This window comes from Corella eumyota, chromosome 2 (assembly GCF_963082875.1).
Source record: "Corella eumyota chromosome 2, kaCorEumy4.1, whole genome shotgun sequence".
NCBI lineage: Eukaryota > Metazoa > Chordata > Ascidiacea > Phlebobranchia > Corellidae > Corella > Corella eumyota.
The window spans coordinates 10,616,337-10,629,058 of record NC_137491.1 but is presented as its reverse complement, the minus strand read 5'-3'; the positions used below and the strand labels follow the sequence as shown (position 1 = coordinate 10,629,058).

The 12,722-nt window shown below is 28.3% G+C and overlaps 1 protein-coding gene across 1 annotated transcript; it reads right to left on the bottom strand.

The window, feature by feature from the left end:
- On the bottom strand, positions 1-9,171 carry LOC145743618 (importin subunit beta-1-like). Its single transcript, XM_082561622.1, has 23 exons — positions 8,995-9,171; positions 8,619-8,758; positions 8,413-8,514; positions 8,244-8,342; positions 7,906-8,004; positions 7,405-7,557; positions 7,153-7,212; positions 6,945-7,034; positions 6,547-6,657; positions 5,947-6,048; positions 5,607-5,705; positions 5,144-5,216; positions 4,683-4,927; positions 4,278-4,402; positions 3,502-3,649; positions 3,145-3,253; positions 2,802-2,906; positions 2,638-2,720; positions 2,186-2,437; positions 1,843-1,951; positions 1,519-1,633; positions 1,073-1,260; positions 1-996 (listed from the first exon to the last, which is right to left on the bottom strand). Exons 1-22 carry the CDS (start codon positions 9,035-9,037, stop codon positions 1,086-1,088), a joined length of 2,637 nt encoding a protein of 878 aa, XP_082417748.1. The 5' UTR covers positions 9,038-9,171; the 3' UTR covers positions 1-996; positions 1,073-1,085.
- Between the last annotated feature and the right edge of the window lie 3,551 nt (positions 9,172-12,722).

The window sequence follows — 12,722 nt, the reverse complement described above, 5'->3', positions numbered from 1 at the left end:
CTGTTTTTTTCCACCTGAAGGAAATTACATTCCTAAAAATATCTATATTTAATATTCGTTGTTCAACGATTTACGAATAAATTATAACAAAATAGTTGACCTATGTAAACCTGCATTTTTTGTTGTTCTTCAATTTTATTTGTCGTATAAATACCACACAATCTCAAATTAAAGAAGTTTTGTGTTTATATTTTATAGAATAATGTAAATAATCATTAAAGTTGCCGCAGAAGCACAGGGTGAATTTTTCGAAAATTTTAAGAAACTTTTTGGCCTTTTACAATAATTTGCAATAAAACAGTGGAACTAAATGAATAAATATACTCGCCGACTTAAGTTAGTAGAACCAATGAAAAATATGTTGTAAAAGCACAAGTTACACACTAAGAAAACGAAAAAAATTTGCACAAAATATCAGAAATACTACTTTGATCACTGAAAAACAAGAAACAATTTTACTTGGAACACCAAAAATTGTATTTTGAAATTTCCAGCAAAATTCTTAGTAGGGAAATGGCAATGATGTAGCACACGTTTTCACTCAATCGAAGTCCACATTTTGAAATTTTTGTTTTCTCAAAGTATTTAAGGTTTCACACACACGCTAAGGCACAGTGACACAGGCATACGCATTCGTTTCCAATCAAACATTCGCACAAGGTACACCTCAAAATTTTAATATTTTTTATGTCAATTTTAGTTAAAAAAATTGTTCCGTTTTTTTAATCAGAATTTAAAGTGCAACATGTATTTTAATTTAAACAATGTCAATATTCACAAATAAAAACGTCGAAATCAGTTGTTTTAAGAAAATTTATTTCAAGAAAATTGGTTTGGCATAAGTGTTGAATGCACAAATTCATCTAATCGCACAAGCAATCACACACCATTTAAAATATAGCACACACGCATTACAAGAAGTTGTGTTAGTTCGCATTCACTCTTTGGAAACAATATAATTGCGCACATGTATTCAATTTCAACGGTTATAATTCTCTGCAAAATTTTTTTTAAAAAAGTTAATTTAACTTAATAAAACTGTTTAGAGTATATTAATTATTATTTTGCTTACCAAGAATTTGCTTTCAAGCTTTGGTTTTTAACTTTCTTAATTCTTTTGTGACCCAGACAGCAAGGCTTTTAGTTTTGCTTGTTTTTGATCTTCTGCCCTCGGTCAAGAGATCTCCAATGGCTTGTTTTGACTCAATTAACTTAACTAAATTTCCCCCACAACTTTGCCCGAAAGCAACACACAAATCACTGTAACATTAAAAGGAGTTTGTTATTAGGACGGCCCCCTCCTTTTAATATAACAAGAATAAACATTATTGTAGGCCTGTTATTACTCAAAGCTTGGTTATTACTTAGCTTATCTAGATATTTTAGTATTATCTATCGCATACTCACCATCATCTAATTACCAATTTAATCAATTTATCGTTATAATATAGAACTTAAAACCACCTTGAACAAATTTGATTTTGTAATTTTGAAAGTTTATAAGAATAATTAAATTACCCGATAAGTCCAGAAGATGCAGCAACAGTTCCTTCCGAGTGATCCTCATCAGTTGCAATTGCATCAATGAATGTCAATATAAACATAATGTGATCGTTCATAAGAAGAACATCAGCTGTAAATATAAAAATAAAAAGCTAACATTTGCATTGTGAAGTTTTTTCAACTTTATTTATTAATATTACAAAAAATTAAAAATTAAAATATATTTATCAAGTTATTTAATAAAAAAAAAAAAAAATTAAAGTCTTAAAAAATTTACAAAAAAGTTGGTTTTTAATGTTAATTATTTAGTTAATAAAGTTGACATTTTTTTAAACATACGATTGATTTCTTTTGGATTGTCTCCCTTAAGACCTTGAATTATTCCAGTATAAGCTTCAAGACAACTTTCTCGTAATTCGTTCAAATAATCAACCATGTCATAATCAGTCTAAAATTTAAATTTACATATTAAAGTAATAATTAGTATTAAGTCTAATTCGCAAAAACCAAAAAAAATTCTTGTAAACTTAATAAATTGTTTTCCAAAACAAAATACAAGAAAAAAAAAGATTTTTCATAAAAAAAAATACCAATTACTAAACTACTATTGCTTTTATTTATAAACTATATACCAGATTTACTATTAGTATCAGTTTAAGTTTAGTGATATAAGGCATTTTACCTTGTCAACATGGGCACTTGCAGCTTGCTGTAAAGTCTGCAACACTATTTCCAAGTATTTCTTATACTCCCCTCCGATGGCCAAACAAATATCTCCGAACACCGACAGAATGTGAGGTTTTACACTTCGGTGCACACTCGCATCTGATAGGTTGGACAACAACATGGCCATTATTTCATCACAATGGGGTAGGATTTGACGTCCGACTGCACGACATATATCACCAACTACTCCAACTGCAGCAATGCAAACCTGAAAATTTTTTTAATTAATAAAAACAAAACATAATGTCTAAAATTTTGTATTAGTTGTCTTGAAAGCTCGATAAAAATTAGCCCTTAATTTTATATTAAAAAAAAAACAAAAAAAAGAAAAAAATTTGCCCAATAATATCAGAATTATATGCACTTTAGTATTAAATTTACCTGAAAAAAATAAATAATAAAATTTACCTGATATTCTGCTTTATTTGTCAGCCCAGCAATTAGAAACTCTTTAAAAACCTCCAAATATTTCATAAACTTTGCCCCAACCACTAAGTAAAAATATATTAAAAATTATTAAGTCTTTGTAACTAATAAATTATTGGGCATCATTTAAAAGTGAGAACACTAACCTTCCACTAAAGTTCCAACAGCCATAAGAGCATCCTCTTGAACTCCACTTCCTGTACTCGACTTCAACATCTGGAGCAAGGAGGTCATCACATTGTCTGCTATGTCTAAACAATTTAGAAACATTTTTTTTAACAATTTTTTTTTAAGTAAAATTAAGATTTGATATGCTTTCTTAAAATAACCAATCAGCAGGTTGATATTAAAAAAATATTATAGGAGTCAATAATATCCAAACTAGCAAAAATAACTAGGAACTATACTGGTGTAAAACACTATCTCTATGTTACAGGTTTAAGCTTTGAAGCATTTTATCGAGAACAAATAAATAACTTTAAAACTAACCTGACACATGTTCTTCTTTAACCTTTCGAAGCACACTCTGTAATGTTGCACATAACAATGACTGAAGATCGTTGTAATGTGTACGATCGCTGGAAGACTGGATGTGAGACTAAAAATATCAGACCATCAAATATGATCAAGAAGAAAGCATATTTATTTACAAAATGAACTTATAAAGCCTTCTAAGAACTGTTACCTTAAATATATAATTTTTAACTTTTAAAATGATTTTAAATATTTTGTTTTGATTCCAGATAAAATATTTTAACTTAACTAATAAAAAATTATGTTTACTTTTTTAAGAATTAAAATGCATAACACAAATTAGTTTATTTTTTATTATCAACAAAATTTTACCTCCATTTGCAGAAGGGCTTGAATTCGGTTCATTATAACAGTTGTTGTTTTTAAAACAGTGTCATAACAATCTTTCGGACTGTTTTTAATCATTTCCATAACTGCTTCATAAGCTGCACTTCTTAAATTATTCTGATGACCATCATTTCTAACAAAAAAAAACATTCAAAATTAGAATAAACTATTGAAAAAAGAAGTATATACTACAATTTTTGGTAAGCACTTACTTTAAATACTCAGCATACACTATAAATAATTTTTTTTTAAAACTAAAAAGTTTAATTGAAAAAGGAATCACTATATTGATATTATTATACAAAATGGAAATTTCTCAAAATTATTTTTTTTTAAAGTTTATAAAGTATAGTAATGTAATTTAACCATAAAATTTTTAATATCATATTTTAATGCTTCACAAAATATCCGATTATTTTCTTCAAGATTAGTTATCAATTTAGTTTGTATAATAAATAGTAAACAATGTAGGAAAATTAATCGAACCCAATATCTGTAACCCTTGAGGCAATTTTATTTTAACAGTAAACTACTAAGCATTAATATACATACCTACTTAATTTTTAAATTAGTTACTTTATATTTAGATAAAAACGCAAATTAAAAATTAAAATTGTCTACAGCTCAATGTAAAATATTTTTCCTAAAACAAAAAAATATTAGTAATTTGGGTGCCCGTAATCTAGGTCATTAGTTATATGCAACTTTTAAAAAGCAGTAAAAAAATAAGTGAATGACTTAATTCATTTAAACAGCCTTACCTGTCAGTGGTTTGTAGTAACTTCTCTACAATTTTCTCGTAAACAGAAGACATACAATAAGTTTCCGGATCATCTTCATGAATATCTGCTGCCTCATACGCTGATTCAGATAAAGATGAAAAGGCCTAAAAAAATAAATTATTTTTTTAAACACTTTTTTTTTATTGAAGAAATTACTGAATTCTAAAAATACCAGTGGTGTGGTGTAGTGGTTAAAACACCTGGCATCACAACATGCGGTCATTGATTTAACCCCACTATAAATAGGCTTATAACCAATTGCAAAGTTAATCATATGACAATACGGCCAATAATATTCAAAACTACCCAGGACAGCCATGACTGGGTTAGAGTAACATAACCTTATATTAAAGTTTTACAAATAAAATAGCGACAAAAACTCACCCAACAAATATTTGTGGCCACTCTAGGTTCACTTTCCAAACAATTAACCATTGCCTCCAAAAGTGGCATTAAAAACAGTTCCTTTAATGCCGCTTCAGGAATGAGCTCACAAATTCGACCAATAGCCCAGGCTGTCGTGTCACGAACTATCACACTCTCATCCTTAAGTAACTGAATAAACATTGGCATGCCCTGTTCAACGATTGTGGTAAGATTTTCAGTGTTTGGGCCTTCCAGTATAGAACCTAAAATAATAAAAAAAGTTTGGTTGAAAATAAAAAATTTGTAGATTTTGTATAAGGGAAAAGTTGTATCATTTCGCATTCAATAATTAATTTTCTCATTCAAAAACAGAAAAAAAAAATTAAAGCTTTAAAGTATATAATATTTTTTGATTATCACTTTAGTATTTAACATTTTTTAACACTAAAATAAAAATCAATTTATCAGATTAAAATTACCAAAAGCCATAACTGCAGCATCTCGATATCTCCAATCACTATTGCTGATATTGTTGGTCACAAATGGCACAACCTAAATAATTAATTATTTATAATATTAATTAAATAAAATATAATGAAATTAAAATGTCGATATATTATTTCGTATTTAAAAGAAACTGCTAAAGTCTTAAATAAGCTACAATAAAAGAAAGTTTTTAAAAAGGGAATGCTAGTAAAAACAATAAATCTCAATAAGATTCTTTTTTAATAAAGGTATGTGTAACAAAGGAAAAAACAGTGACAAAACCTTTTTCTTTTTATTAAATAACAATAACAATAAAACTCAAACAATGTCTGATATAAAAACAAAGAGTTATTTGATTTTAAAAAAGAAAAGAGCAAATTCTAACATAAATTTCCTTAAAAAAGCAAATTTGAGATCTTTTTAAGACCATTTAAAAATATAATGCAATAAACTCACCAATGGAAGGATGTCATCTTCACAAAGATTGGAGAGCAACATCAAACAAACTCCTGCAGCTTTCGAGGGATTCCAATCATCCTCATCATCCAGCTCCTCCTAAATAAAAATAATAAAAAAAAATTTAAAAATTAAATTTATATACCATTAAGTTACAATTTTTTTTACAAGTCAATTAATTACTTATAGTACACAAAAGAATGAATTTTGCTCTGACCCATATGTAATACCAAAATAAATTTTTTTAATAGAATCTTACAAATTAAATGTAAAAATAACCTTAGAACATTAAAACAAAATATAGCTAGACAAGTTGTTAGTGATTTCAAAATAACATTACCTGTATAGCTAGGATCTCAGTAAGAATAGGAACAAGATATTGAAGAGCTCCCTTTGCGTAAAATTTACTAATATTCTCGGGTGGGCGACCAGCCTCACAAGCCTATTATAAAATCAAAAAAATATTTACAATTTTTAGGAGATTTATTAGCAAATTTAAGATGTAAAGGCTCGTTTACACAGCGTATGCAACGTGATGCAAAGTTGTGCAACTATTTTAAATGAACAGAGCCGTTCACATGCACCAAATTTTGCGAAAAGTTATGTAAGATTTCGTAAAATTTTGTGGCTGAAGCGAAACTTACGCAAGATTTCGTAAGCAGTATACTCTTATTAGATATTTTTTACTAAAATTTTGAAAAAAATCTTTAAAACTCGTAAAGTTACATAACGCAACGCAAGGCAACATTACCCTGTTATGTGAACAGGCCTTTATTCATGTTAAGTATTTAATAACTTATTTGCATGGAGTGTGTTTAATTATTTATTTTATTGGGACTCTTAAGCTGTTAAACTTAATTTAAGTTAAATAAAAGTACATACCAAATAATTATATAATAAATATATCAACAATTTAAATGTTAAATAATAAAAAAATTACCTCTGTAAGTTCGATTGACAAATCCATCTCCTCCTCACAAACATTTGACCAAAACTCAATCCCCTGCAAACAAACTTCATCTTCTGATGATTTCATTGCTTCCACTGTGATCTAAGAAAAAAAGAAGAATAAAATCGATAAACGGGTATATATATGTAAAAGTGTTTCTGCAGACTCTAAAACATTTAAAACTTACACAAAACTTTGTGTTATCAAGTCTAAACAACTTTAAAAACTGTACATATTACCTATAAAAAGTATTAAACATTACAAAAGCTTAAAAACCGAAGACCCAACAAAACAAAAAAAATACACAAAATATAGTTGAACGTAACTTAAAAATAAATTTTTAAACATGATTTTTTTAGACTTAAATCAGCTTGAATATTTCTACTTACTGCAAATAAAGCAGGGCCCATGTAGGCTTCCATGTATTTATAGTACAAACTCATAATCTTTACCATACACTGAAGAGCAACAACTTTTACCTGAAACACAATAAATTAAATTAACTCAAATTTAAATAATAAAATTGTAATCTTATGAAACAAATTTATAATATTACATTGAAGTAGAAAAGGTTTATAATATTACTTTCATATTTACCCTTGTATCTTCCACTTGAGTAGCCTCACATATGACTTGCATTATAAAATTCCTTTCAGCCTGTGAGAACACAAAACTTATTATGATACTTAAAAAATTACAATGAAGCATAATTTACAAATAACATACTTCTTTATATACATTACTAGTACTTGAAATTTTGCAATAATTTAACTGTCAATTTACAATTGATATAGAGTTACTGTTCATTTTATGTTTAATTTTTTTAGTTTTAAAGAAACACATTATTACTTCTTGATCAAAATTTTCTTTAGTAAACTCAAGAGTGTTTAACATTGCATTTGTGGCAGCAAGTTTGACGTGAATGCTTGGTTCGTCTTTGTGCATTCCTTGTACAATCGCTGTCAATATCTCGTTTGAGTGCCCCATTAAACATTCAGGTTCCTAGAAAAAAAATTAAAAATTAAACCTAAAAATTTTATATATATATACAACTTAAAAATTTAAACATTATAGCACTACATATGTATATTAAACATGCAATTTAAAAGAATATTAGAATTGTTCTAATCTATAAAGTCAATAGATATATCGAAATTATGGCAACAACTTAAAAAAGTGAATCTTTTAAATTTGTTAATTATTAACAAGCACTTTATAGCGGTATTTGAATTTGGCGCTACATACCTTTACTGATTTCTTAATTACTGTAGTAAAAAGTATTTATTATTCAAACAAAATTGTAAACAATATATAAATTTATTTATTGAAATTAAAAAAAAAGAAACAAACCATATCAGAGCAAATATAACCAATAGCCTCTAAACTCGCTTCTTTTAATTGTGAGCCTCCTCCAGTATTTACTCCTTGAACAAGTTGTGGAATTAAATCCTAAAACAATTTTTTTTTTAATTCTGGCTCACCCAAAAATAAATAAGTGTTTACTAGATACTTTAGCAAGCTAACTTGCATTAAATAAAATAAATCATGCGTGACAGTACAACATAATGTTATTATTAAAAAAAATGATAGTACAACACAAAGTTAATTTAAAAAAAATGGTAGTACAACACAATGTTATTCTACAAAAAAAAACAGGAAAATCTTTGATTTTAAATATTTAGCCCTACCTGCCATCGATTGTTAGGAATTTCAGCACAAGCTATCCCAGCAATAACCTGGGCAGCAGCAGACGGTCTGCTTTTCTCTGTACCAAGAGCTTGTAGTACCTAAAAAACAAATGTTTTTATGTATTTATAATACGATAATTTACAAAATTTCAAATTAAAAGTTACTTACTAAAGTTTGTATATTAACTCTTGCTTGTTCATCCAATGATGCCCATTTTTGTTGATGTTGAAGCTTTACCGCGCTATCTTTTGATGTTAAATAATTCTTTGCCTTAAATCGAAAATTATATTTTTAACTCAATATTAAAATAGGCAAGAACTAATTTAAAAATTAGCAAAAAATAAATGAATATTTAATTAAAAACATGTAAATACCTGTAAACCAGCAGCAGCTCTTGCCACTTCACTTTGATTTATGTCTGCTAAAACTTGACATAGTCCAACTAAAAATTCTCCTAAATTACTTTCAGCTGCTTGTTCAAGAAAACTTTGAGCATTTACCAGTTCCTTTTGATCTAAGTAAGCGAATGAAACAATTTTAAACTTAAAAATCTAACATCTCAACATGTAAAAAATCCAATAAATTAGGCAAAAAGTCTGCCAGCTGTAGTGCAATATAGTTTGTTAGTTAGTTTCAATTTGTATTCATAAGTCTTTATATAAACTTTTACAATTAATTTACTATAAGGTCCTTAAACAATATCTCAATATAGACATAATACAATTAAAAAGTGTTCAAAAAATCACTTACTTGTTGACACAGTTTGTTCAAGTATTGCAACTAAATTTGCCATCTTGAAATTTTGTATATTTTTTTTATGTAACCTCCAATCTGCCAATTATTTTATTTGTATATTTTTTGTTTTCTTATTTAAATATCAGAATATGATTTTGGTCAGTTAGTTAAAATATTACCAAGAAGGCCAGCTTTTCTGTGAAAAAAATAAAAAATATTAATTTATAAAAAACAGTGTTTTTTTAATAATTTCAAGGCACCCCTTTCTTGCAAGACGCATATTGTCAAGATTGAATGAAAAACGTTAACTTTTAACTATTTTAAACAGGAACTTCATTTTACTTTGGTCATAAAGCATGACTGTGTAAGAAACCCGGGCCGTGTCCAAAAATGTGCGGACCCGGAAAACAATTCTATTAAACAGTTAACTGAATTAAACTAATAACTTACTACTTGTTATAAGTATCTGTTAAAACAAATTTAAATATTCCTATTAAAGAAACAACTTTAAAAACATGGGCACAATTAACTATTATTTGGAGATACATCACGTTTAATTCTAAACGCAAGAGAGCACTAACGAACACGGGGTTCAGCTCGCGCCACATTAGAGCAAGACTTGTAACCTTAACCAAATTACGTGAATTTAGTTTTAATTACGTAAATATCATGTCAGCCTTCCATAACATTAGCTAAAACCATATATTTTTTTAAGAATTACTTTACCTAATTTTCATATATAAAACATAAATTGTTATTTTATTTTGGTAAACCAATTTTAAACATTTTTATTATGGTAATTATGCGCGAAAGCCTATTGTAGGCCTTTAGCATTCTTAAATGCGATGCTAAATTTTGGTATAATTTTAAAGGTTTGTTGAAATTAAAAATTAATGACAGTTATTTTAATTATTAAACCGGATACGCTATTTATAACCACAAATAAATTAGACGATACGCCCAAAGACGCTGTGTTTCACAAAGCATTCAAAACATATTATTATTCTACCTCAGACGATAGATGTAGGTTTAAAGGTATGTTTAAAATTTACAGAAAACAATGTGTTGTCAAGTACATAAAAACAAAACCAACTTAAACCACTTAGGATATGTCGTAAATTTTCATTGAACTTTTCAATTGAAAGCAAGCGATGTCATATTAGCACTTCATGATATGACTTCGCTATTTAATTGCATTGTAATTAACTTCAATATTGTTAAGACTTTTTTCTAGCAATAATGTTTTTCCGAAAGCTATTTCTTTGTGTCATTGATATTAATTTGCTAAGACACCAGAAATTTTATCGGACTAGCATTTTAAATTGTGTCAATAAATTAACTTAGACTTTACAATGTATCGCTATTGGATTTTATTCGTGTTAATTGGCGTGTGTGTATCACAAGAAGAGTCAGACGAACAATATTTAGTTTGCAAACCGTTCAATAGAAATGCTTCGCTACATAAATCAACTTTGAAACTTAAAAAATCAACTCAAGAAACAACCAGTATTCCACAGGGACCTCCTGGACCTATTGGACCTCCAGGTCCTCCCGGAGATAGTTTAAATTTGGATTTATTTAGGGGTGAACTTGACCTGCAGATTCTCAACCAAGTAGTTCGAATATTTTGTAAGTTTTTGTTATTAATTTAGTAAAATTAACACTAAATTTAACTCTAGTGCTGTAAAGTTTTTCTATAGGTTATGTGAATACTTTTTTGTCAATTAATCCTTACACTGTTTTAGTTAATTTAAAATGCTACGACGGAGTCCTTATTGACGGGTATTGCTACCGGCTTCTGTATAGAGTTGGGTATGGACTAACGCACAGTCAAGCAAAGGAAATGTGTGAATTTCATAACGGGACTCTGGCCGAATTATTGGACCGGCGAGTTTTTAACACAGTTTACGAATATATAAAAAGTTCTTGGTCATTGGTAATTGGTTACGAAGGCGAAAGAACATTAAAAGTGTGGCTGAATTCACAATATAGGGTAGGCAAAATGATAAAAAGTTGATATAAACGTTTTAATATTTGATAACCCTTTTTATAAATTGATTAGCCTACCGCAATGGCCTAATCAGCAAATTAAAGTTAAAAATCAATTAGGATTTTTAGGGTAAAATTTTGTTCATGTAAGTACACGGCACTTCAAAGAATTATAGGTCTACCAGTGGTTAAACAGTTATCGCAGTTAACTTGTCTTCGGGCAATGTAGTATTGAACTTCGTTTGAACGTTCAAGCACCTCCTTTAAATATTGTGTTTTCGCCAGTAATTGCAATGTAATTAAGTTCAATATTTGGAAAGATTGACAAAGGCACTTTCTACTAACATGAAAACCATGGGATAATGTTTTAACATTAATCTTGGTGGGAATCAATGTTATCTGTTTGTTAAACACATGTCTATGGAAATTATAATAACACAGTCTTTTTGTATGTTTTTAAGAATAAAATGCTTTTCTCAAGAAACGGAGACGAAATTAATTATAATATAAGATGGGCTGAAGGATTTCCAATTCAACATGTATCTTACCAAAACATTGCCCTGGAAGTTGCTACAAAACCCGGAGCGCGACGTGACGGATTAGTTAATGTATACCCGGGTTACTCAAGGCCAATTCCACTCTGCCAATTCGACATTAATACTTATAAAAACTTTGTTGGTCTTAATTAAAAAAAGGTTAATTTGGCTTTTGAACCATTGTACATATTGTAAGTAAAAATAGTAATGTATTTACATCATTCTATTACAAAATTGTATTTTGTAACTAATTTTTTTTTGGGACTGGTACCCATATTTATAACATTGTTAAATTAACTAGTATTCGAAATTTCGTTGATTTAAGATAGATAAAATTTAAAATAATACCTTTCCAAAAAAACGCCCGATAAGGGACTTGAACCCTTGACCGTTGGATTAAAAGTCCAACGCTCTACCGGCTGAGCTAACCGGGCTGCGAAAAACTTGGGATTAGAGAGTGGCATACTGCGTAAGCGATAACTTGGCCAAGGTTGTAAAATTCTTGATTTTGTTATGTAATCTTGTTACAAATGTTATTTCAAAATTAAACTATTGTAATAATTACCTGAAATTAAAATTTTACTGTTGCCTGTACTTAAAAATGATAACTTCGCTATAGCTTTGTTCTGTAGTGAAAATAAAATAATTACGTATCAGCTTCATAAGCAACATTTTTATGAATTTCATTTCAACATGTAGATTTACATAAAAAAAGTTTAAAAAAAAACAAAGTTTTCTTAGTTTTAATAGCGACAAGCAGGTTTGTACCAATAAATTTTTCAGTTTTACAAAATTTTAGGTAGGCTTGCTACTGTGGGAATTTAAGTTTGTTGACTTAGCTGGCGTAAATTAAGCGGCGCAAAGTTAACTTACATGATATTTCAAAGAAGTAATATAATAAGTATATTAAGACAATTTTGTTTTATAGGTAATGAACCTAGCACTGCCTGTGTTGATTAAACTAAATGTTGTTTATTTGCTTATTGTTAAAATTTACTCAACCATAACCCAAAACACCGTTTACATTTTTTGATTTCTATGGATTAAATGTTTGGTTGGCAGAAATGCAACGACGCTTCGACTGTAAACGCTTTTTATTATTATTATTAAAATAACAAAAGTGTATAGTGCCTTTTATTTATTGACAGATAAGTTTATATTATACATAAAAAAAGTAAGTCATGATTTCGACTGTTGGAGCTTTTATTTTATTTTATC